We start from the raw sequence: 26,241 nt of genomic DNA, 5'->3' as shown, positions 1-26,241 counted from the left end.
GAAGGACTGGAAGGAAGTTGGCATGGCTGGAGCAGCGTGGGCACAGAGGACAGTGGTAGGAGGAGAGAATGGCAAGAGAGACAGGGGCCACAGCGGATGGAAGTGTATCATGAGGATGTTCTCTGCCTTCTTCCTTTTCATGGTATTCAAACCCAACCCATGCTTCAAGGTCCACCTCTTTCGGGAATCCACCAATCTGAAGCCCTGGGATAAGCCTTAGAGTCTGTACCACTCATGTAAGTGGGTGTATGTGTAAGGCACAACCTTTCAGCAAGATCCAAAGCTCCTTGAATAGTGAGTTATCTCGATTGATTGATTGTTCACAGTCAGTTACAGATTGAATTCCTTGTACTTTTTTTCCCTTCTCAGTTCTGCACTTAACTAGTCTAAAAAAATTAAAAAACAATTTAAGAAACCACAAAGCTAAGCTGGGTGCGATGGCTCACGCCTGTAATCCTAGCACTTTGGGAAGCCAAGGCATTCGGATTGCCTGAGCTCAGGAGTTCGAGACCAGCCTGGGCAACACGTTGAAACCCCATTTCTACTAAAAATACAATAAATTAGCTGGGTGTTGTGGCATGTGCGCCTGTAATCCCAGCTACTCTGGAGGCTGAGGCACGATAATTGCTTGAACCCGGGAGGCAGAGGTTGCAGTGAGCCGAAATCATACCGCTGCACTCCAGCCTGGGCGACAGAGTGAGTGAGACTCTGTCTCAAAACGAAACAAAACAAACAAAAAAAACCAAACCAGAAACCACAAAACTTTTTGAGGACAAGGACCAGGTATTTATTAATTCTCATACCTCCCAGAGTGTTAGGCACGAAATAAACATTCAACCAAGACCTGTTGCACTGAGCAGTTCATATACAACAGGAGTGACCCAAGTTGAAACGTAGAATCAGCCCTCTCATACCACTTTTTGCCAGGTGATCATAGGCAAGTTACTTAGCATCTATGTTTCCTTATTATTAAAATGGTCATAATTACAATGCCTAAGATAAGGGGTTGCTGTGAAGATTATTAAATCCTCAGTAAACTTTGGCTATTATTACTCCTATGATTATCATCAATATCATCAATTACCTTATCTGTTCAATACTGGTGGCACAGGTCCACCAGCTAGATGTCTAATCCCTTATGTGTCTATCAGTGGTACAAGTGGAGTTTGAGTGGGATTTTTTTTTTTTTTAAGACCAGTTCCAAATCATCAAGGATGATACCACTAGTAGCAGCTTGTCTTGTCTGTACAGTGGTAAGTCCTGGCCTTGCCTTTGTGGCAAATACAACCCCCTTGAATTGCTTGGCCCTTCTCAGCATTGCCTAATATTAGGGAGGACTCCTGTAAAGCTCACTGGTTAGAAGATCAAGACACCTGGGCCTGGTTCTGCCCCTGGGGGCCATTGGGTAATTCCTTGCAGTCTCCAGGCCTCACTTGCCCTCTGAACAAGAAAGAGGCTGTTCTGGGTCATCCCTCCAGGCCTGTCCAGCCCTGGCACTCTGTGAGTCGGTTTAGGCAGCAGCCCCGGAACAGATGAGGCAGGCAGGGTTCGGACGTTTGGTCAGGACAGCCCACCGCAAAAAGAGGAGGAAAGAAATGAAAGACAGAGACAGCTTTGGCTATGGGAGAAGGAGGAGGCCGGGGGAAGGAGGAGACAGGAGGAGGAGGGACCACGGGGTGGAGGGGAGATAGACCCAGCCCAGAGCTCTGAGTGGTTTCCTGTTGCCTGTCTCTAAACCCCGCCACATTCCCGCAGTCCTTCAGACTGCCCGGAGAGCGCGCCCTGCCTGCCGCCTGCCTGCCTGCCACTGAGGTATGTGTGACCCCCGCCCAGCCTTTCCCTTCTATAGTTGCACCAACCCCGACACCCTCGTTCACGCCGTCAGCTCGTGTGCAAGGGAGGGAAGCTCTGCTGAGGATGCGCCTCTCCTCCCGGCTCCATCACGGCTCCCCTTAAGAGCATGGTCCTCAGTCCTGTCTGCCTGTTGCTTTTCAGAAGGTGGATTCACTGTGTAACTTTGTCTTCCCTTACAGGTTTACAGAAAATAATCTCACTATGTCTTCGGGGGAGCATTTTCTCACTCTCTGTTTCTCTCTGTGTCTGTCTCTGGTTTCAGAGGCTGCCTGCCTGTCCTCTTTGCTCCCTTTGCAAATGTGGCAGCCTCCTCCTTTCCTGGGAATCTGATCCCATCACAGCTGCCGCAGGGACCTGGCCAGCAACCGGAGTCTGTCCTCCAGATCTCGGTCAGGGGTTCTGTTTTCCAAAAGGGACTTTGCACGAACAATCAGTTGATCTCTGAAAGGCAAAGGGGGAGGCTTCACCATTAATCCACACCTCTGGGAAGCCTTCTGTTTTCCTCTAATTCTCCTCACTCCCAAACACCACCTTCCGTCCCCCCAATACACAAATTTCAGCACCATTCTGCCTGAAATGGCACCATCACAACCTCAGTCTTGGGTTAGGTGTCGTTCCTGTCCTGAGTTCCTTGGGATGGTAAACACAGGCAGTAGCCCTTAGTTTATCTAGATCTGAAGAACCCAGACATCAGATATCGTCAACCAAGACATGGATGTAATGGGAGGTGGAGTGTGCTGGGGGAGATGTTCTCAGAAGGGGGAAAGGGGGAAGGGAAGAGGGAGAGAATTCCAGGGTCCCCTTCCGTAATCCACCCAAGACTGGTGTCCAGCCTGTCAGGGTGTCAGTTCTTCTTCAGACAAATCCACTACCTTTCTTCGCCACCACTGGCTCCGTGAACTGGCTGTCAAGTGGACTTCCTTAGGGAAAGGGACTCCAAGGACTCCAAGGGAAAGGGGGCACTGGGATGAGTTATTTCTTCCAGGATTCCCAGTCTGCCCAAAAGGGAACAGAGAGGCATGCATTTTCCTCAGGAAAGGACAGCATTTTTTTCATTAGAGAAAATGTTTTCTCTAGTAATGCTTTAGAGTTAAATTTCTATACGCCCCAAGTGCTGGTGGTTTAGTGAGAAGCAAAGCAGAAGTAGGACACAGGCTTCGGGCATGCATTTTATGTGTGATCTTAGGTAAGTGTCTCCCCTGGATTTAGTGCCCCATCTGTAATGAAAGAAGGCTGAAACTGAAGGCTCTTTGGGGTGCTTTGTGTCCTCTAAAATATTCAAAGGAAGATTTCTTAACCAGGTTCTATGGAGTGGTCTTTGAATGGGCCTCAAGCCATCTCTAAGCCCCTAAAAATTGTATGCACTGTGTGTGTGTGTGTGTGTGTGTGTGTGTGTGTGTGTGTGTGTGTGTATGTGTGTGAGAGAGAGAGAGAGGATGAATATGGGTGGTCACAGCTTTCAGCTTTAAGATATTCTCAAATGGATTAGAGGGCATGACGTGGGGATGGAGTGAGGACTGGTAACAAATGTGTATATTTGCTGGAGGATGAAGCCTTTTGAAAAGGGTGTGGTTGAGGAAAGAGAGAGTTAACTCGCAGCTATCAGCTGCCACATCGACAAAGCCTAGAGCAAAGAGGGGGAGGGAGGGGAAGAAGGGGGTTGCCTGGAGAAGGAATCAACTTTTGAAACTTTCTCCAAGTCCCACCCACCAGAAGGCTCTTCTCTGCCTGACTCACTCTCCGAGGAATGCGAGTTGCCACGGTAACCTTTTTTCCAGGGTCTCTGCCTGCTGGCTGGGAGGGGACGCTCGAAACCCTCTAAGAACATCAGTCTCAACGTACCCCACCCCCAAATTCAAGGACTGCAGCAAATTCTAGGCCCTGCCCTTGTGATCTCTCAGGATTCCGGGGAAGCCTTGGGCCGTGATAATCTCCTTGCAAGGGTGTTTGAAGACCTGGGTTTTAGCTCTGGCTGTGCCCTGAAGGTACCATTTGACCTTGAACTAATACTTCTTTCTGGGCCCCATTCCCTCTACAGTTAAAGAACAGTAACAGCAGCCACCTCTAGGGGGTAGATAGTGTGTAGAAGAAATGGGATAATGCGCAGGGAAGCACTTTGTGAATTGTGGCATTCCCTCATAATGCAAAGGGTTTTAGAACTGATGGATTAATGGCATCCAAAGACCTAGTGAAATCATTCTCAGCTTTTTTTTTTTTCCTGGCAGCTCCATCATCTTGGGGTTTGTATAGAACTTCCCTTTACTGGAAGTACTGACAGGAAAAATTTTTTAATCATAATATTGTTTATCTTCATTTTGATTTGGGGACCTTCTTGTGTATTTCCCAAGACTGTTGTGCCCTCTATGTAGGAAAAGCATTGGCCAAGGGTGAAAAAAAAAAAAAAAAAGTGTTCTAACTCACAGTGCCTGACATTGGGAAAGACACTTCCTCTCTTGAGGCTGCAGTTTCCCAAACTGTTAAATAGAGGTTCTAAGCTAGATGATTTCCCAGGCACCCTTCTAACTCTGAAGTCCTGTAAACCTAAATCCCAGATACCGCTTTTATTCAAAGGAATAGCTGGCCTGCATTTTTAACAGTCCCTTACTGTACCCCCAGTTGAAAAGAAAACAAGAAAGGATGGGCTAGGGGATCTTGAGTTGCATAACCATCATGCTGTAATCCTTATCCATCTGTAGAGATTTGTCAACCAACAGTGTGGCTGGGGTTTGCTATTCATGAGAGCAGCTTTCCTTGCTGAAAACAAGCTATAAATAAGAAAGAATGGTGAAGGAAAGGAAAGAGCTGAGGATGTGAGGTAAATAGTAGAATATTTGGCTTTTGAAGTTGTTTATGTGGGTAGATAAATATGCAGAGATAAACAGGGACAGGTACAAACCCATAGGGATGAAGAGTATAAACATCGATTTCATCAACAGGCACCCAGTGGCTCAGCTAAAAATAAGTGCCTCATTACAGGAGCAGACACAGAAAGTCATTCACTCACACACCTCTTCCTGGATGACAATGATTTACAGACAAGTTCCAGGAATATATCTCAATGAATGTGAAAATTCTGACCCTCGCCTATTACAGGCTGAAACAGACAGATGCTAAGTCAGGCTGCATGTAACTTACACAGACATGCCATCAGGTATACAAACACACACCGCCACTTGCAGCCACACATGGATGGATGTGCACAGTCAAACATAATATGGATCATGACAATGAGACAGACGTGTAACCTACATTTATCACCAACCACCTCTATGTCTCAGAGAGACAGAAACTGAGGCTCAGGAAGAGAAAATAACTCACTCGAGGTCACATAGCAAGCTGGCGTCTGAGCCAAACTTCCAGGTGTTTGGAGCCATTTTGATGTTCACCTTGCCTTCCCCCCCAATACCCATTTGTTCAGTTTGGAAACACACTTATGCACACAAGCCCCATGGATACTAAGTGGTGAGCAGCACTTTGTCTCTCCCGTTGGCTGGCCTGCAATGCCTATTGCAGCCCACATGGCTTTGTCATTAGGCCCAAAGGCCCTGCGTGATGTGCCTGTAGGCGGCTGCTCTCTTGCTTCTAGCTGGCTCCCTCCCAAATGTCAGTTTCAAAGGAGAGAAGGGAAAACCAGCCTTGAGCTTTCAGCAACCCTGAGGACCTTGTTTCTACAGCACAGAACCTGATGCCTCCCTCCCTCCCTCCCTCCCTCCCAACCTCAATCCTGAACCCAGGGACAGCTGGGCTGTGCAGGGCCAGGGCCAGCAAGTAGTGACTTGACGGAATTATTTAGAAAAATAGCCTCTCCTCAACTGGCAGCTTAGACAGGAAATCATCTCTGCTCTCACCCATCAAGCTATAGAGCTTTATGTCTGCAAGGAAAACATGAACATAGACAACAATTGTTTTCAGAGCTGGTTTCTTTCAGAAACTTGGTATTAACTTCTCTCATCTGGGGATCACTCTGGGTCATCTTGATGTTAGTCATGGCCTTAGGATTTCAGACCTATCAGATAAAAAAAGCAAAGCAAACATCTGGATTTTTTGAACATCTGGAAATTTGGCTCAGACACCAGCTTGCCGTGTGACCTCCAGTGAGGTATTTTCCTTCTCTAAGCCTCAATTTCTCTACCTCTACAATAAGAGGCAGCACACAGAGGTTTCATGTGGCCTGACAACATCACTAATTCATCGGTAGTGGCTGTCAGAAGAACTGTGTTCAGGATTCTGATGACTCTCTAAGCTTTAGGAGAAGAGGTCAAGCGATTGATTAGTAATGTCTGCCACATGTGCAGGAGGGGTAGGTGGAGGCCACGTGTTTGTCACATATGCCACATATTTGCTATCTTTGGGATCTCGGAGGCCTTTCCAGATGCAATAGCCTGAACACTTTGATATTATTTCTCATCCTTTCATTTGTGGTCACCACAATGCAGCAGCGGTGCCCTAGAGGGAGCCAAGGAGGAAGCCTGAAGCTCCACCCCAGCCTCTGCTAGCCACAGTGAAACGTGGCATCTCAGATGTCTTTAAGGAATCTCAGGCTGATTCCGGCCCCAAACTCTGGAGCCACCTCTGAGTTGCCCCAGAAGCTCTCCAGTCCTAAGTTTTAGCTACCACACCTTAAAAGTTTCCTTTAGCGTCTTTCCTTCCAGCAGGAAATAGAAGTGGAAGCAGGGAGTCAAGGGGCAAGTGGAGAGAGGTAAGGCTCTAAAAAGCTTCTGCCCAAGTTGATCCGGAAAATCAGAGCTGAAAAGAACCTAAAGGACCACCTTGCCTAAGGGTTCCATATTGTGTTCCTAGGAGAAAGTACAGATGTTCCAAGGTATCTTAGGGAATGTCCCTGTGTGTAGGACTCCCACTCCTCAGCTCCACTCCACTTTTATCTGCTTTTCTTTTTTGTGGATTTTTTTGAGAGGGAGTTTCACTCTTGTTGCCCAGGCCAGAGTGCAATGGCGCAATCTTGGCTCACTGCAACCTCTGCCTCCTGGGTTCAAGTGACTCTCCTGCCTCAGCCTCCCGAGTAGCTGGGATTATAGGCGCCCGCCACCATGCCCAGCTAATTTTTTGTATTTTTAGTAGAGACAGGGTTTCATCATGTTGGCCAGGCTGGTCTCGAACTGCTGACCTCAGGTGATCTACCCTCCTTGGCCTCCCAAAGTGCTGGGATTACAGGCGTGAGCCATTGCGCCCAGCCTGCTCTTGTTTTTTAATTTCATGCTTATTGATTAACTAGATAATACTCATTCACATGTTTCAATACATGCTAAAAGATTTCAGCTGTTTGAAATATCGGACTCTGCAGAAGACTTCATTGAAATAAAGGATTTTCTGGCTTACATAATTTTGAGCACTGACCTTATACAGACAAGCTGGGGGTGTTAGTTCTGGAGAGCAGAGGAGACTCCCCTGAGTTCGCACAGTGAGCTGGGAGACATGCTGACTTGCTCTCAGCTCTCCTGACTTCCACGTCATGAGGCCACCTCTGAGCTGCTGTGTCTGCTCCCAGGGGTGTGAGCAGGAGTGCCATTGTAGCTGCATGTGGCCACCTCTCTGGCCTGCCTGGCTCGGTCCCCATGTCAGCAGACCCCAGGCTCCTTCCGAGTCCCAACTCCCTGGAGGGCCTGGCTCTTGGCTTCCTTTATTAGCCTCTAGGCTTGTTTTCCTCTCTTTGGGCTTGTTTACCAGCAACATGTGTTTTTGGAGCCTTTGTTTCCAAGCCAAATAGTGAGAGTGAGATGCTTGGCTGGTATCTGCTGCCCAAGTAAGAGGCCAGCCATGGGCCTGGTCTTCGTCACTGTATCCTCTGGAGGCTGGACTTACCCAGACCAACAGGGGCAATATGTCCTTTGTTCCACCCAAACACCCCTTTCTCCCTGGGCTTATAAAGCACTGGAATTTTGCACTGAATTCTTTCGGGGGATGGAGATTCTGGTAACCTCGGACTTTATAAGATGCTCTTCCCAACGACGACATTGCTTACCTCTTTATTTGGATTCTCTTGTGTAAATCACCCATGAGCCTTTAAAGATTGGTATGTTATTGTTTCCATTTTACACATTGGGGAACAAATTGAGGCCCCAAGAGGTAAAGTTGATTTCTAAAGGTCATACAATTGCTAAGTGGTGAGCCAGGATTTGAGCCTGTATATTCTGGCTCCAGAGCCTATGAGCTTACCTTTATGCTATACTGCCTCATAGTTTATTATCACTCTGTCTACCATGGTAGCCACTAGCCACATGTGGCTATTTAGATTTAAGTTGATTAAAATAGATAGGCATGGTGGCTCACGCCTATAATCCCACCTCTTTGGGAGGCTGAGGCGGGCTGATGGCTTGAGGTCAGGAGTTCGAGACCAGCCTGGGCAACATAATGAAGCCCCATCTCTACAAAAAAAAAGAAAAGAAAAGAAAAGAAAAGAAAAATTCACTGGGTGTAGTCACATGTGCCTGTGATCTCAGCTACTCGGGAGGCTGAGGTGGGAGAATCACTTGAGCCCAGGAGGCAGAGGTTGCAGTAAGCTGAGATTGCGCCAACTGCACTCCAGTCTGGGTGACAGAGGGAGACCCTGTCTCAAAAAAAAAAAAAAAAAAAAAAAAAGATGTTTTCCACTATTCTCTATTGCAGTATTTCAACAAGGTATGGGTTAAGTAAGATATTTTGGATTGGCCTCAGTCCTTTTGCACAAAATTTTTAAATAAAAAAATTGGTTAAAATGAAATACAATTTAAAACTCAGTTCTTCATTTGCACTGGCAACATTTCAAGCATTCAGCAACCACTTGTAACCAGTAGCTATCACAGTGGACCACGTAGATATAGAATGTGTTCATCATCTTGGGAAGTCCTGTTGGGTTGCATTACTCCATAAGTTCTTTCCACCCAAATAAGATTTAATGATGGCAACTCAGTTTCTTTGCTTCACATCCTAAGTCTATCATTCTGAGACCCACAATCCACGATTCTATGATTCTGAGGTATCCCCCCTGTTCTAACGTTCAGTGGCTTTTTAACGTCCAAGGAGAGCCCAAAGGAGGCCCTTTATGTTTTGAGGGACAAACCTGGGGGCTGGCTGTACTTTTCCATCCTCAGAGTCTTTCCAGAGAGAGAAGTGACCTCAGCTTCAGGTCCTGCTGGCAGCCAAGGATGGGTTTTCAGCAGTCTCCAGAGCAAATAAAGGCAAAAGGAAGGGACTCGATGTACGGAACAGGAGGCAGTGACGGCTGGGAGGGGGCTAAGACTGTCTGCATTTGATGGCCACCATGCCAAGGGAAATATGCCTTCTCTTCCTCCCCTGGCCCTGGGCATTTTCCTTCCCAGGAACTCAGGCCAGTTCAAGGCCCAACTGAGCCCCATTCAGGTGACCACCTGGGAGCGGCTAGCTGCCAAGGGAAATAGTGTGCAGAGGTAGAGACATACCAGTGGTGGGGTAGGGTTGCACGGGTTCTCACCCTAGCCCTGCCACTCAGTCACTCACTCACTGCTATCAGCCGTTGGCAGTTTTCTCCTTTCCTCTAGGCCTTGGTCTTCTCATCTGTACTGTTGGGCAGAAATATGTGACTTGAGCCCCAAGTGGGGTGCTGGATTATGAAAACACCCTGAAAAATGATAAATGTATGCATCATCACAGACTAAAGAAATACAAAGGAGGGAGTTTTCGTTTAATATTGGTCATTTATATGAAGGGAATTTAAATTTTCACCAGGCACGCTACACCTAGGTTTGATTGGCAAAGGATCACAGCTGTGAGTTCTGAATGCTGGGGTTTGATACTGTGTTCTGACCTTGCTGGGGTGACTGTTATACTCCATTAGCTTTGCAGGATGGACACAGGGCTCTTTGGTCAGTGGTAGTTTAGAGAGCCTCAGAGAGGTATCTCGTGGGGAGGCAGGGAGTATGGCTGTGCATCTGGAATAGTTCAGCCGCTTCCCTTCCCTCCCATCTCATCATCTGGGGGAAAAGCGCTCTTGGACTGGTGGTGTAGCACCAGGTACTGGGCAGGACCCAGATTTTGTGTTTGTTTTTACAGTTTTCTTCCAAAACTTTGAAGGTGTATTCCAAGATTTTGCATTCTGTTCTTAACAGTCTCTCTGCATTTCTCCCCCACTCCCACTTGTCTGAGCGTAATTCCTATTAGGCTCACCCCAACTCCATGAGTGAGAACGCTTGCCTATTTGGAGAGGGCCTGAATTGTTGCATGACTTTGGACAAGTGCTTCCTCCCTCTCAAACTCAGATTCCCCATTAGGACAGTGGGACTAAGAACCCTTCCATGCCTGTCTGCCTACTTCCCAGCATTGTCAGAAGGCTCTAGGAGACAGTGTTATGTGACAGTGCTTTAGAAACTATGAAGCAGCACTATAAGACTTAGAGTTATTTTTCTCTTCTGGCTGCAACAGCAGGCATGGGGGTGGCAGGGAGGGTGAGTGTGCAGCTGGAAAAGGAATTCAGGAAGATGGGGAGGCAGGACAGACGGAAGAGCCGCCCAGCGAAACCTTCCCCTGGTCACAGAGGGAAGCGTGGTTACTCTGCTTATATGAAGGACACAGACTCAGGGAAATGTCTGTCTTCCTGTCTTTCTAATCTGAAGCTTACTACATTTCCAGTCCTAGCTGGGCTATTTCTTCAATAACATGACTTCCCTGTCATTATAGCTCAGACAGGGTGACTTTTTGTTTTGTTTTGTTTTAGCTGCCATTTCACTTTGATCCTTCAACCTCAAACTATCTCAGACAAGTCCTTCCTTGATGTTTTCTTTTCTGTTCCATTTGTCCCAAGCCACACACAGGAGTTATTTATCTTGCGTCTTCCAAAAGGGGAAGCAAGAAGGGAGATTTTTCCACTTAAGCCTGGGGAACAAGTGAACAACTATGTGAGGGGAGGAACATTCCACAAGCTGCCTCAAAAGGGAAGACTAGACTCCTCTGGAAGTTGGGGTCATTGTGAAGCAATACCAAACCCCCAGGTCCTTTACATTTCTGTTAGTTTTATTTCATTCACTCTATACAACAGGGGTGAGGTTTTATGTCTCTTTAAGCCCAAGAAAGGACCATTATGAAGTCGGCTCTTCCTCTGCCTGTTTCTGCTTCCCAAATGCTATAGTGCAAGTGAAGACAAATGATCCCAGAGGACACCATATGTGTCAAGACCAGAATGTGCTTGGGGTATCTTAAGAGCATTTTAAGGACCGAGGCTGCCACCTCAAAGTTCACCTAGTCTACCCCTTTCAACTGATAGATGGGGGAATCAAGGTCTAGAGAGACCAAAAGACTTGATACTACTGTGGTAGAACAAGACCCCCTGGCATTTAATTTCAAGCTGAGTGTTTTTCTCCATGATGCCAGGTTACTTTCTACCACCATTTGGTCAGTTGAGAAGTCTTGGAAGAAATAAGGGATGATGAGCCTGACAGGGAGGTTTTGGGAGAAGAAAGAGGGAAGACATGGCCACTGTTGCTCCTGATGGAAGGTTATTTGTGGGTAGAGAGAGCAGGTTTGTTCTTTGTGGCTGCAGGGGAGACGGGGTAGACAGATCAGAAAGTTTGAGGGAGGCACATTTAGATCAGTAAAAGAAAGAACTTGCTAAAGTCACTTGAGAATGAAAAGCCATTTAGTTAGTGCAAGAAATGAAATGTCTCCACCACAGAGCCTCTGTTAGGAATAGCATTTTGGTTTTGAATCCTCCGAGGAGATACTGCTCCAACATCCCTTATAGTCATGAGAGTATTAGAGTCTAGAGCTTGGCATTTAGAGAATGAGGCCTTAACAGTTACCAGAACAGAGGTATTTTCTAGATCTCAGCTAACATCCCCTCTGCAACACATGGAAGCATCTGGATGGTTTCCGTACAGGACCTAAAGAAGTGCTGTCTCTTCTGGGTAGATGGAGAAAAATGTGGCCACCCTCAAGTTTCCATGGGTTACATTCCAAGACTATTGTTCTTTGTTTTAGAATGTGGATCTCATTGTCCCAAATTGGCAAGAAGTTCCTGCCTATTAACTTCTCCCATTGCAGAGGGAGTAGGAAGGAGGGGGAGGAGGCGACAGAGGAGGAAGGGGAGAGATTGGGTTTAGGGAAAAAAATAATTTTAGAATATCAGGGATTGAAGGGACCTTGAAGATGATCTGGTTTGGCATTGCCCAAACTTCACTGATTAGCCCATCACCTTAGTTGAATCACTTTGCAAAAACTTTAATAAATGTATTACAAAAGCAGATTTTATATCATTACCATAAATGGAAAAAACTCTGTGTACCTTTGTCATAAATAGAAGGAAACTGTAAAAACAAACACATAAAAAAAAAAAAAAAACTTTATTCAGTTCCAGCTGGATATAACTTCCTGTGGAAGCTCTGAGCTGGAGGCTTATTCTCTTTTTGTTAAAAAAGGAGATAGATGAGTATAAAGGAGGTGTTTAAGACATCTTGGCACCAAACTGAGACTTTCTTCTCATATAAGCAGAATTGAAAGAATATTAAATGGAACCAACCTCCTCATGTTTTTCACTATCATTTAACTTGTACCATCTAACATTACCTTGCACGTATCAGGAATTCAGAAGGAAATCTCCATAAGGAAGTCTCACCCTCACTGAACTCTCAATCTCTCCTCCCCATAGGGTTCCCAGCACCATGAGGGCCTGGATCTTCTTTCTCCTTTGCCTGGCCGGGAGGGCCTTGGCAGCCCCTGTAAGTACCTAAATATCATGTCTTCTTGTTTTCATTCCTACCGCTAGCACCAGGGGTTCTGAGCCTGCCAGCCCTGGATGCTGAAAGGGAACAGGGACTTCCCCATTTCAAGTTAGTGGTCTTTTTTTTTTTCTTAAGTAAGTAAGCTCAGAAGAAAAACTGGGATGAGGACCACTGGGTGGAGGTATCAGAGAAGAGAGAGTTCCGTGTAATGTTAGATAAACTTCTTAGTAGTCAGAGCCTCCCAGCAATGAACTAGGATTGCTTTAGAAGGAAATGACCTCTTTGTCATATGAGGAATTCAAGCAGGCAGGAGACAGGATGTGGGGGATTTCTGGTAGGGGTGGTATTAGAAGAGATTCAAGCTATAGAGAGAGGAATGTGTTGGCTTCTGAAACAGTGAGGGTTGTTTGGTTGTAAGCAACAGTTCAATCTGACTAAATTGGGGGAGGAGGGGAAGATACAGAGGTAGATTATAATATTAAAGGCCTTGGGGAGGACTGGAAAAGGGCAGCTCTAGGCTTTGGGAGTTAAGAACTAATGGACAGTCTCTGAGATGTTGCTGTCTGAATGAATCAACTCCAGCAATTTTCACATCTTGAGAGAATGTGCCAAGAAGGTTTTTATAAATTCAAAAAATGAGAGCCAATCTGGCTGAGCTTGGGTCCTGAGCCAGCTTCTTGGCCAGGTGAGAGTGGGGCCCCTTGATTGACAGACAGTTCCTCGAAGCATTGCATGCAGGGACAGGAGTAGTTATCCACAGCTCATCTGGAAGCCTTCACAAGGAGAGGAGGAAGAAACAGGGCAGGCAAAAAGTGCAATTTCTTTCAACCTGTGATCCCCTCATCCTCTCTTTACTAAGAAGTGGGAGTGATGGCAGACCCTGGCAATCTTGATCAGGCTGGTAGATGGAGGCAAAAGTTTCTCAAAGTTGGCATTAAGTTTTGAAGCAGCTCCAGCCAGCTAAGGGCCTCAAAGTTGTGTGTTTTCTTGCTTCCTCCTACTCCAAGTTGAAATGGCAAGAAAAATTGCCTAATAATACTAATAATAATATCACACTGTGAGGAAGATGATGACATCTGTTAAAATTCACAGTGTCATCCCCTCTGGATGTCAATTTTCCTATCTGTAAAGTGAGAGAATTGGTCTGGATCAGTGATTTTCAGACTTTATAAGAATTCAAAGCAGCAGAAATACTTTTCCAAGCTAAATCTTAGGTAGACACCTAGGATATAAAATATATAAAATGGGAGCTGCTTGAGTGTTCCACGGTGCTCTCATGACTGGCTTCTTCTTTGTTCTGTCCCTCACCATGGCAGTCCATGAGGCACAACTTTGGGGATCTCCAGTAAGCTGCTCTCCAAGCTCCGCTAGCCTGTATCCCAGGCCACAGGCACTTTGGAGGTGAAGCTGGCCTTATTCCTGACCCCTCTGAACGCTACTTTCTCTTTCTAACAGCAGCAAGAAGCCCTGCCTGATGAGACAGAGGTGGTGGAAGAAACTGTGGCAGAGGTGACTGAGGTATGTGGGCAGTGACCACAGCCCCTTAGCCCCTCTCTACCCGTATCTGTGCCCTGAGAAATTAGGGCGGATGCTGTGGGTCTCAATGCTAGAGTGGGGCATTCGTCTCCCTGTACACACATAGCATAGATGCAAACCCTGAGTATATCCCACATCCTGACACACTCCTGAATGCTTCCCAAACCTTCAATGGAACCCTACGTTTGGGGACCAGGACCTTAAAATTTTTGTTTTTTAAGCTATGCAACAGTTGTTCTTCCATGATTACCCACAGTTTTTGCAAATGTAAAACAGAGGAGGCCGGGTGCGGTGGCTCATGCCTGTAATCCCTGTAATCCTTTGGGAGGCCGAGGCAGGCAATTCACGAGGTCAGGAGTTCGAGACCAGTGTGGCCAACATGGTGAAACCCTGTCTCTACTAAAAATACAAAAAATTAGCTGGGCATGGTGGCGGGCGCCTGTAATCCCAGCTACTCAGGAGGCTGAGGTAGGAGAATCGCTTGAACCCGGGAGGTGGAGGTTGCAGTTAGCCAAGATCTCGCCAATGTACTCTACCCTGGGCGACAGCATGAGACTCCATCTCAAAAACAAACAAACAAGCACACACACACACACACACACACACAGAGGAAAGGGGAGATGCTTGGGTGTGGCTGGCAGGGGTGGAGGCTTGACACCCTCTTGTGAACATAGGTCTCAGTCAATTTAGAAAGTTTACTTTGCCAAGGTTAAGGATGTGCCTGTGACACAGCCTCAGGAAGTTCTGAGACATGTGTCCAAGGTGGTCGGGAGTACAGTTTTCTTTCATACATTTTAGGGAGACACGAGACTTCAATCAACATGTCTAAATTGTGCATTGGTTGAGTTTGCTAAGGCAAGACAACTTGAGAAGTGAGGGCTTCCAGGTTAGAAGTAGATAAGAGACAAATGGTTGCATTCCTTTGAGTCCTTGATCAGCCTTCCCCTGAATACACAATTTAATCTGGCTCAGTGAATCTGCATTTTTACATAAACAATAGGAGAGAGGAAGCAATCAGATAAGCGTTTGTCTCAGGTGAGCCTCAGAGCGATGACTGCATAGAATAGGAGGCAGGTTTGTCTTATGCAGTTCTCAGCTTGACTTTTCCCCTTAGCTTAGTGATTTTGGGGTCCAAGGTATATTTTCCTTTCACACTCGCTTTCCCTAACACCCCTGGTGACCTCTAAGGCAGCTCAACAGAATCCCAGGCATACTGCAAAACACAGCAGGCCTATAGATTAAATCTGGATTCCCAACCCTGCGTTTGTGCTTTCTGTGACCTGGAACCCTTCAGCTACCCTTATGGGTCTGGGATGGGAGTGGGACCATTTCACCCATTCTTCTCCCTCAATTCCAGGTATCTGTGGGAGCTAATCCTGTCCAGGTGGAAGTAGGAGAATTTGATGATGGTGCAGAGGAAACTGAAGAGGAGGTGGTGGCGGAAAGTACGTCCCTTCCCTGTAACTTGGCACATCCAAGCTGCCCTTGGCTGCCTGGGCCTGGGGCACGAGGACAGCCTACATGAGGCTCCTTCCAGCAGAAATGCAGGGTGGGGTCCTCAGTGGGCTATGGAGGAAACACGGCTTTGACTTAACAACTGGGAAACTGTGGCACTCAGTCCCCTGGGATCCGGGCAAGATCGGTTTCCAGGCCATCCATGTGTGTGGTAGGAAGGAGAGTTCTCCAGCTGGAAATGGGCTTCTCCCCTCATAGCTCTTTGCTCTGAGTCCAAAGCTGAGTTTCCCAGTCCCACGGAGGTCGCTGATCACATCTGGTCACCGAAATCCCCCATTGCTTCTGTATCAGCCCGTGCCCCACAGAGGAGTAGAACTGAGAGAAGAGATCAGGAACTTGCACACTCATAAGCTCATTCTATTTCACACAGTCCAAGGAAACGAGGTCCTGAGGAAATGCAACCTGACATAATCCATACCATGCTATCCATGCGTTAGTGCCCTGGGAGAGAAATGACCTAGGGGCTCTGGCTCCAGCCCTTGGTGCAGGGCATTTGTACTCAAGGGGTTAAGAGCAAGGACTTTGGAAGCAGTCCAACCAAGCTTTGAACCTAGGCTTCTCCACGCCAGCTTGCTTAGCATCTTGGAGCCTCAGTTTCTCATCTCTCATATGGGGCTGATGAAGATGGCAGACCCTTGTCCCAGGGCTGCCGGGAAGTTTTGAGACAAGCTGAGTAGGCATCCGCTAAAGGATTATTAAAACACCCAAAATAAAGCATTGCGAGGAAAAGGCCACATTAAGCTCTCATCCTGAGGGGATAGCTAATGGTATTTGATCTAGCTGGGCACAGGGTTTCTGTTGAACAGAGGGACGTCTACTGAGTCATGTTCCTTCCCGCCTCCACGCCCACCTCATCCGGTGTTTACTGGGCTCTATTGTCCAGCATGGACCTTGAGGCTCTTCTCCCTTTTCCTTTACTGCCACTTAAGTCTGTTTTGTTGGGCCTCACAGCTCCCTGGCTCAGTGTCAACAGCTGACTTTCTAAGCCATTCTAGAAAGCTTATTCTGGAATCCAGAAATGCCCCACTGTGATTGTTCAATGGAGACCCAGGAACACAATGGTTGCTTCAATCTTCAGGAAAGCCATATGGTATCTAGTGTTTCTGGGTCCCAGACTGAGCCTCCAGCCCCCCAGAAGTGCCTGACCTCTATCTCAAGCTAAACCTCTAATCCCCAGGCTGAACCAGCTGCTGCCCTAAATGTTGACTGCGAGGCTCAGTGCAAGAGCAGGCAGGACTCAGGGCTGTCCAAAGCCCAGAGTGGGGGCCACAGTCAAGGACTGTCAGCCCTGAGATCTGTCCAGGTAGGATGGGGGTGGATGTGCTAGTCCAGGTGATGCTAACTCCCTTGTCTTTCTGCCCTACAGATCCCTGCCAGAACCACCACTGCAAACACGGCAAGGTGTGCGAGCTGGATGAGAACAACACCCCCATGTGCGTGTGCCAGGACCCCACCAGCTGCCCAGCCCCCATTGGCGAGTTTGAGAAGGTGAGGGCTGAGAGACAGGGGCAGGGGGAAGGGATTGGGCACTTCGGAATACAGGATGTCTGCTCAGGAAACTGTTGGCTTGGTGGTTCTATGGGGCAGTGCCAGTCTCAGAAGTCCCCTTGCTAGACCTAGTCCCAGCAGGAAAGAGGGGACGAGTCAGAGTGCTCTGCCTGGCACTGGATCTTTTCAGCAACCAGCAAGACTTTAAACAGCATCATCAGGTTCCAAGCCCTGTGCCAGACTCTCAGAGCTAAGAGTATAACAGCATCAGCAAAGAATCAGGTCCAAAAATATGGGTTCTGGGGCCAAACTGAAGGTTGACTTCAAACCTCATCTCCATCACTTATTAGCTGTGAGATTTCAGCTAAGTTGCCGAACCTTTTCAGGTCTCAGTTTTCTCACATCCAGAGAGAGGATAAAAATAGTCCTTAACTCATAGAACTGTTGTGGAGATGTGTCAGAAATGTTTGGTACATAACAAGTATCCAATAAATGCTACTTAATTTTAAATTATCTCTCAAATATGTCCCTTCTCTCCAATAGGATCCATCCATCCGTCCAAGTAAATATTTTTTGAGTGCCTGCTCCTGCCCACCATCATGCTAGTGGCAGTCTAGCTCATGGCAGCAAATCTGGGGCCAGCACTATTCCTACAGCCTCCCATCTGGCTTCTCCATCTTCAGTTTCTCCGGAGACTACATAGCCTCTGGGCTCCACATTTTAATATCACTGTTAACATTTTCCTCCTCCTCACCCCTCCCCACTCCCAATGCCCAGTCACCAGTGCCCATCAGTTCTCCCTCTGCAGTGACATATAAGCTATACTAAGTAAGTACGGACAGGATGTTCAACACAGGCTCCCCTCCTCCTAACACAGCTACTTACAGCCACTGCATGTCCAGCCCTCAACATCTCTGCTTGGCCACCCCTATGTTCAGAGATCGACTAGGACTCCATTGGCTCAGCATACAGTTGTACTCACAGCTAAGGTTTAGTACAGCGACATATTCAGGATATACAGCTGGATCGTAAGGGAAAAAGACACTAGCAGAGTCTGGAGGAATCAGGGTGGAGACTGACTTACTCCCATGCGGGGTCATCAGAGTGCATTCTTACCCCAGCTACAAAGATGCAGCCACATGTGAGTGATGTTTCTGTCCAGGGAAGCTCATTAGAGACTCAGCACCCCAAGTTTTAACTGGAGGCTGGTCACATAGGTACCCTTTGCCTAGCATGCACCAGAATTTCACACTTCCAGAAGGAAAGCAGATGTTCAGCATAAACCAGATTGTTGGTACAAACAGTCCAGGCATAGTGAGCCACTCTTATCAGTCAGGGAAAGATTTACAACAGTGCAGGGAACTGTTTCCCAGCTAAGTTCCCAGACACCAGCCACAGGCTGACCTTACAAGCAGGCCTTTCTAAGGATAACAATTCCAGGCCTGCTATGTTAACTCTTCTTTGAACACTCTTGTTTCTCTCCCATTCCTGTCTTTAACTTTCTCTTCAAATATCTTCCAGGGTTTTTTTCCCTATATCTCAGAACTGACTCAGTCATGCCTCTGCTCAGAGACCATCGATGGCTCTCAGCCTGGGCTGAGCATTGACCTGGGAACCCAAAAAGTGGATTTGTGGCCCAGCCCTATCACTAACTCACTATATGACCTCAGGCTAATGACATTCCTTGCTTAACCCTCAGTGTCCCCATCTCTGAAATGGACAAGGATAGTGGTATCAGCGAAGGGCTTTGGGAATGAAGGAGGGGGTACTCTGTGCTTTGCCAACAGGTGTGCAGCAATGACAACAAGACCTTCGACTCTTCCTGCCACTTCTTTGCCACAAAGTGCACCCTGGAGGGCACCAAGAAGGGCCACAAGCTCCACCTGGACTACATCGGGCCTTGCAAATGTGAGTGTCCTTGGGCCCTTCCACACTCCTGTCTTGGGGAGAGAGCTCTGAGCTGGCACTGATGCTGTCTCTGCCACCCCCATGCTGGGTGATCTTGGGCAAATCTCTCTCCCTTTCTGAGTCTCAGCATCCCCATTTATAAAATGAGGTAATTGTCCATGAGTCGGCTCCTCTCAACTCTGAGTTCAGGGCACTTTCTGGGGAAGGACTGAGCGATTATGGAAGGTCAACATCAGGGAAGATTTCTGGAGTCTCTCACTAGCATCTGAGACAACTGCATTTCATTTCTCTAATGAGGAAGAATTTCTTCTCTCAGGCTAAGTTGAATCTTTCTTGCTTCAACACTGTAAAGCAAAAATGATGTTTGACCTGGGCCTACAAAATATTTTGAAAATATCTGAATTTGAATGCTTTAAAATAAGGGCATGCCTGTCGGTTTGCTTTGGGCCCTGTTACTTGGTACTGTCATATCTTCACTCTTTTACTCCATTACATTCCTATCTGCCCTCCGAAGAGAGAGGATAAGCACCCTCTTCCAGAAACCTGGGAGTCAGTTGTCTGGGGAGGGATGCCAGGGTGTGGTCTGATCTTTGGTTAGTGACCCCAGCTGCAAACTCAGTGGGGCCAAGTGCCTTGTTCAGTATCCTCCCTATCATGGGAGACCCCCAAGACCACACCTGCTCCCCCTCCAAGGCAACATCCACACTGTGGGTCTTGTGTATTCTGGCACCCGATGGCAATGAGGAGAGCCACTCACCTACCTCAGGTGTACAGGGTGCAGAAAAGTATGTAGGGGGTGAGAAACAAAGTTCTCCTCGTGGGACCCCAGGTATGAAATTGAGAAGGTACAGAGTAGAAAAGGAGGGTTGGGGGAAGAAGCATGGGTAGGAAGTCCCTGGGCAGTGAGACTAGAGAGCCTGTCTTAAGGAGTCTTTATGAAGTGGCTTTGCTTTCCCTGAGGCATGTTGCCCACTCACTTCAACTCCTAAGGTTTTTATCACCAGATATTCTCTCCCAGACCCCAGCTGATGACGAAGGTAGCCTCACAGAGGGGACTTTCCCTGGTTCAATGATGAGGGAAGAACAGACCCCTAAGCCCCCAGGTGACCACACTGCCCTGGATGCTGGATGAGGCTCTGACAATGTGGCCTTGAGCAAGTCCCTTCTCTCCATGCTGACCTCTAATAAGTCCAGTACAAAGTGTGAACTTGGGTCAGGCACGGTGGTTCACGCCTGTAATCCCAGCACTTTGGGAGGCTGAGTAGGGAGGATCACTTGAGCTCAGGAGTTCGAGACCAGTCTGGGCAACGTGGCAAAACCTTGTCTCTGGAAAATATACAAAAATTAGCTGGGTATGGTGGCACGTGCCAGTAGTCCCAGCTACTCAGGAGGCTGAGGAGGGAGGATTGGTTGAGTCCAGGAGGCTGAGGCTGCAGTGAGCCGTGATTGTGCCACTGCACTCCAGCCTGGGCAACAGAGTGAGACCCTGTCTAAAAAAAAAAAAAAAAAAAGAAATAAAAAAAGAGAAAAGAAAAGAAAAGGAAAAGAAAAGTGTGGACTTGGATGAAATCTTCAGGTCTGACATTTGGGATTCTAAGTTCCAAAGACCAGGTTGGAATCATTTCTAAGAAGGTTCTGGTGGTTACACATTCCTGAGTCCTCTACTCCCCACTCCCTGCCAAGCTGGGCCTGTGGATAGATGTGATCCCTCAGCCTCCCAGCTTCAAACACCTGCCAATGGTTGACGTGAACAACATGGGCTCAGTCTCAGCTAGGATCACACCCAAAGCCCAGCACCCAGTAAGGCGCAGGAGCCATCAGGAGCCATCCATTTCCCTGAGCAGAGCAGATTAGGCTGAGGAAAGCAGCAGCCATGCCTTTGCACAATGCATTTCTAGGGCATTCTTCCCACACATAATCTCCTCTGCTCATTGTCCTGTGAAGAAACTGTGGCCTGGAGAGGTTGAGCCACTGTGCCAAGGCCACCAGTGCAGGTGGTATGTGTGTGGGGGGCCCTGGGGTGGGGAGCATGGCCCAGGCAGGGTCTGTGCTGACCGCCCTTGTATTTGGAACCTAGACATCCCCCCTTGCCTGGACTCTGAGCTGACCGAATTCCCCCTGCGCATGCGGGACTGGCTCAAGAACGTCCTGGTCACCCTGTATGAGAGGGATGAGGACAACAACCTTCTGACTGAGAAGCAGAAGCTGCGGGTAAGTGGTCTCTCTGGCCTTGCTGGCCCCATGCTGGTGAAGATCCATAGGAAGGCCCATTCCTAGAACTGGGCCCCCAACTGCAGGGCGGCATCCTGCTTCGGAGCGTGCATTTACCCCTGAACACCAGGACACGTACTTCTCTTCCTGCCTTTGGAGGCTGTGGTGCACATTAACATCTTAGAGGCTCTGAGAAGTCCTGCAGCAGAGACCTGCTCCCTTTGCTTAACCTAACGTTAAACAAAAGAGACACAAACAGCCCTATTCCTTTTTCCTTTGGAGTCTGTGGATCTTAAGCTTTAACAAGCATATTACCTACCCCAAGAAGCTGATAAAATGCAGATTCCTTGGCCCCATCTCAGGCCACTGAAACAGTGTCTCTAGAAAGCAAGGCCCAGGAAGCTGCATTCTAAATACTCCCCAGGTGATTTATGTTTATTTTATTTTTTTGAGGCAAACTCTCACTCTGTTGCCAGGCTGGAGTGCAGTGGTGCGATCTCGGTTCACTGCAACCTCCACCTCCTGGGTTCAAGTGATTCCCCTGCCTCAGCCTCCTGAGTAGCTGGGACTGCAGGCATGCTTCCACGCCTGGCTAATTTTTGTATGTTTAGTAGAGATGGAGTTTCACTGTGTTGGCCAGGCTGGTCTCAAAACTCCTGGCCTCAGGTGATCTGCCTGCCTCAGCCTCCCAAAGCACTGGGATTACAGGCGTGAGAGTGTGCCCGGCCTTCTCCAGGTGATTTTGATGTGGGTAGCTATATGGAGAATTCTTTGAGGTCATCCCAGGCTTCTATTTTTGTGAATGAGATGCTGGTACCCATCTATGACACCTCCTTCCCCTCGCTGTGAGCTTTGGTCTGGCTAGTCTCTGCCTGCTCTGGCCTTCTGGCAGGGGTGGGAGGGCCCGACTGGTCCAGACAATCTCCATGGACCTCTTGTCACACACAGTCTCTACTCCCTCAGGTGAAGAAGATCCATGAGAATGAGAAGCGCCTGGAGGCAGGAGACCACCCCGTGGAGCTGCTGGCCCGGGACTTCGAGAAGAACTACAACATGTACATCTTTCCTGTACACTGGCAGTTTGGCCAGCTGGACCAGCATCCCATTGATGGGTAAGACCCCAGACCCTAGAGTGAACAGAGCTCAAGGCTGGCAGTGCACTAGCTATGGCCAGAAAGCCTCTCAGCAGCCTATACTGCTCCAAGCCCCGGCATCCACAGTTTGCCTGGGGATTGGAGCAGAAGGATGAGGCATCTGGAGAAAAGATGTGGACCTGGGAGAAAGAAACCAATAAGACACTCCCATGCTGAGGTGAAAGTCAGTAGGAGCTCAAAATAGCTCCATAATCCTGCAAGTACTAGGCGTGGATATCTGGATAATGAAGGAGTGTGAATTAAGAAGGAGTACCAGGCTCCAAGGGGTGGCAGGGGACAAGGTTGGGTCAGCCACATACCCCCTGTCCTTCAGCAGAACATCCAGGGGCAGAGCAGCCACCTGGCAATGTCTAAGCCCCCTCCTAAGGCCCAGCCCCAATAGGGCCCAACTGACCCTGGAAGTTATCCAAAAAAGCCTGTCTATTTTGCAAGCCCCCAGTTTGACGGCTCTTGTCCCTTGTCCAAACGAGTTATGAGGCCCTGTGCAACTGCACTGCCGAACAGGCAGGCAGCTGGCCAGTTAGCAAATGCTTATGGAGTGTGCATTTTGTGCCCTGCACTATTCTAGGCAGGGGATTGAACAGCAGTCAGAGCTGGCATGGTCCTTGCCCTCATGGACTCATACTCTGTTCATAACCCTGTCACTACCTTCTGAACTTCTCTTGTGGTGATGAAGTGAGAGCCCCTGCTCAGCCTCAGATGGAGCAAGCTACACCTGCACCTTCCCAGAGTGCTTTTTTCTTCGTCCTTGGGTTGTGGAAGCAGAGCATCACACAGAGGGGAAAGGAAGGGCTGCCCTACTCACATACCCAGGGAACCTCCTCTCTAGGATGTTCACCCCTCGCTCTTTGTCCAGCCTGTGTGCCTGGAGTCTGCCAACCCTGCCAGTGATCCTGAGGGCTGGGGTCTCCTGAGCTCTGGGAATCTCCCGGCCACTTCTCTCCCAGGCTCTTGCCATGGCTGGGATCCAACTGAGTCACTCATTATGGCAGGGAGGGGAAAAGTCAAAGGGGAACATCTGGAGCTCAGGCAAAGCAATTTGATCCCACTGCAACAGAGGGCCTGGAGGGAGGCTTTCAGATGGGGTGCAAGAACAGCACATCTGGGAAAGGGGTCCAGCTTGGGCAAGGGGACCCGCTTCCTCCTCCTCCCATCCCAGGGCTGTAGGTGACCTTGCCTGCATCCCTGCCCCTCCCTGGGCCTCAGTTTTCCACCAGTACAATGAAGGGGAGGAGAATGTTCCTATCAGTTCAAACATTGTGTGATTTCTTTGGTGAGCTGGGTGGGGCTGGGAGGTCTGGAGGTTAAGAAGACAACTGGAGTCACATTGTTCCCTGGAGATCCTTTGTGGGGAGAGTGTTTTAGGGACAAGTAGTTGGGGGCTCTGGGGAACAAAGAAAAAAATTATACACATGCTCTGGAGTCTAAGGCCAGCAGGGAGAATAGGGAGGGAGGACAGTGGGAGAGACATCCAAAGGGCCTCCCTCTCAGACAGTACAGGATACACAAGCAAAGCTCTATGAAGATGGTTAGAGCTCCCGTTGACCCTCACTGCCAATCCCAGTCCCTTTTCAGATTCCTCCCCAGAAGGCAGCACTGTCACCAGATTGGTGTGTCATTTTTAGACCCTTTACTAGGCATTTATAGATGTATAAATGTGTGTCCATAGACAATATACAGTGCTGTGTCATGCTAGATTTTGATCTACCCATAGCAGAAGTGCTGAATTTTGATTTTAAGTTTCTGTGTCCCCAGTTCTCAGCCAATTAGGAAACAATCAAATACACCAAACAGACCTTTGTTTTTGAGCCCTTGAAACCTTAGAGCTGGAAGGGCCGTTAGTAATTATGGCCAACTCCTCCTCTTTGCTGGAAGGAGAAACTCAGGTTCCGAATGGGGCACTGCTGTTCTCTGAGTCTCAGAGCAGTCAGTGGCAGAGCTAGGGGTAGACCTGGGATTCTGGCTTTTTGTCCTGCTTTAAATATCCTTTCCTCCATGCTCTGGGGCAGGCTAACTCCCCGGTTGCCTCCCAAGGCTGGGTGTGGAGCTTTTCCATGCCTCAGGCCCTCCCCTGCCTCCTTCCCTGCAGGTACCTCTCCCACACCGAGCTGGCTCCACTGCGTGCTCCCCTCATCCCCATGGAGCATTGCACCACCCGCTTTTTCGAGACCTGTGACCTGGACAATGACAAGTACATCGCCCTGGATGAGTGGGCCGGCTGCTTCGGCATCAAGCAGAGTGAGTGTCTGAACAAAGAAGCAAGGGGCATGGGCAGAAACACTGCTCCCAGGGTGCTGGGTTGTCATCCCCCCACTCTCCGCTCTCTTGGTCTGTCTGTGGTCTGTCCTCTCTGCCTGTCTCTGCTCTCTCTGCCTATTTGACTCCTGTCTCTTGGGCATCTTCCTGATCCTTCTCTGTCCATCCAACTGTCCCTCTCTCTTTCCCTTCCTCAAGCGTTAGCACTCACCCTGTGCTAAACACTATTTTGGGAACTGGCAGGCACACAGAGAGGAAACAGGAAGTGTAACTTGGCAGCGTGTGTAAGAGACAGGGACAGGCCAGAGACAGAGAGAGCGAGATTCCTCTGACACTGACTTCCTGGGTGACCTTGGATGGCTACCTAGACCCCTGCCCCTGGGGATGGGTGAGAGTCCACTGACTCCTTGGGAAGTGCGTCATCATCGACACAGCCTTATTTTTAACCGTGCTCTTTTCTTGCTTTGCAGAGGATATCGACAAGGATCTTGTGATCTAAATCCACTCCTTCCGCAGTACCGGATTCTCTCTTTAACCCTCCCCTTCGTGTTTCCCCCAATGTTTAAAATGTTTGGATGGTTTATTGTTCTGCCTGGGGACAAGGTGCTAACATAGATTTAAGTGAATACATTAACGGTGCTAAAAATGAAAATTCTAACCCAAGACATGACATTCTTAGCTGTAACTTAACTATTAAGGCCTTTTCCACACGCATTAATAGTCCCATTTTTCTCTTGCCATTTGTAGCTTTGCCCATTGTCTTAGTGGCACATGGGTGGACACGGATCTGCTGGGCTCTGCCTTAAACACACATTGCAGCTTCAACTTTTCTCTTTAGTGTTCTGTTTGAAACTAACACTCACCGAGTCAGACTTTGTGTTCATTTCACTTCAGGGTCTTGGCTGCCTGTGGGCTTCCCCAGGTGGCCTGGAGGTGGGCAAAGGGAAGTAACAGACACACGATGTTGTCAAGGATGGTTTTGGGACTAGAGGCTCAGTGGTGGGAGAGATCCCTGCAGAACCCACCAACCAGAACGTGGTTTGCCTGAGGCTGTAACTGAGAGAAAGATTCTGGGGCTGTGTTATGAAAATATAGACATTCTCACATAAGCCCAGTTCATCACCATTTCCTCCTTTACCTTTCAGTGCAGTTTCTTTTCACATTAGGCTGTTGGTTCAAACTTTTGGGAGCACGGACTGTCAGTTCTCTGGGAAGTGGTCAGCGCATCCTGCAGGGCTTCTCCTCCTCTGTCTTTTGGAGAACCAGGGCTCTTCTCAGGGGCTCTAGGGACTGCCAGGCTGTTTCAGCCAGGAAGGCCAAAATCAAGAGTGAGATGTAGAAAGTTGTAAAATAGAAAAAGTGGAGTTGGTGAATCAGTTGTTCTTTCCTCACATTTGGATGACTGTCATAAGGTTTTTAGCATGTTCCTCCTTTTCTTCACCCTCCCTTTTTTTCTTCTATTAATCAAGAGAATCTTCAAAGTTAATGGGATGGTCGGATCTCACAGGCTGAGAACTCGTTCACCTCCAAGCATTTCATGAAAAAGCTGCTTCTTATTAATCATACAAACTCTCACTATGATGTGAAGAGTTTCACAAATCTTTCAAAATAAAAAGTAATGACTTAGAAACTGC

General features: G+C 48.2%; 1 protein-coding gene and 1 long non-coding RNA gene across 3 annotated transcripts; one reads left to right on the top strand and one right to left on the bottom strand.

Moving 5' to 3' along the window:
* Positions 1–763: 763 nt before the first annotated feature.
* On the bottom strand, positions 764–9,012 carry LOC134809990 (uncharacterized). Its single transcript, XR_010157043.1, has 2 exons — positions 8,912–9,012; positions 764–2,295 (listed from the first exon to the last, which is right to left on the bottom strand). It is a non-coding gene; the product is annotated as an uncharacterized LOC134809990 (long non-coding RNA).
* On the top strand, positions 1,515–26,241 carry SPARC (secreted protein acidic and cysteine rich). Of its 2 annotated transcripts, none has more exons than XM_001168719.5 (10): positions 1,515–1,812; positions 12,467–12,536; positions 13,995–14,057; positions 15,433–15,520; positions 16,957–17,078; positions 18,866–18,986; positions 21,064–21,197; positions 22,161–22,309; positions 24,441–24,589; positions 25,078–26,241. In XM_001168719.5, exons 2-10 carry the CDS (start codon positions 12,480–12,482, stop codon positions 25,104–25,106), a joined length of 912 nt encoding a protein of 303 aa, XP_001168719.1. In that variant the 5' UTR covers positions 1,515–1,812; positions 12,467–12,479; the 3' UTR covers positions 25,107–26,241. The 2 variants fall into 2 exon arrangements, with proteins under 2 accessions (XP_001168719.1, XP_024212551.1); XM_024356783.3 differs by lacking the exon at positions 1,515–1,812 and adding an exon at positions 3,638–3,839.

This window comes from Pan troglodytes, chromosome 4 (assembly GCF_028858775.2).
Source record: "Pan troglodytes isolate AG18354 chromosome 4, NHGRI_mPanTro3-v2.0_pri, whole genome shotgun sequence".
Classification (NCBI taxonomy): Eukaryota; Metazoa; Chordata; class Mammalia; order Primates; family Hominidae; genus Pan; species Pan troglodytes.
This window is presented reverse-complemented; position numbering and strand designations above follow the sequence as displayed.

What these genes read in the sequence shown, in the direction of transcription:
- SPARC (XM_001168719.5), top strand. Translation starts at nt 12,480, where the DNA reads ATGAGGGCCTGGATCTTCTTTCTCCTTTGCCTGGCCGGGAGGGCCTTG. An exon ending in GGAGGGCCTTGGCAGCCCCT is followed by an intron (nt 12,537 to 13,994) that starts GTAAGTACCTAA and finishes TCTTTCTAACAG; the next exon opens with CAGCAAGAAGCCCTGCCTGA. An exon ending in CTGTGGCAGAGGTGACTGAG is followed by an intron (nt 14,058 to 15,432) that starts GTATGTGGGCAG and finishes CCTCAATTCCAG; the next exon opens with GTATCTGTGGGAGCTAATCC.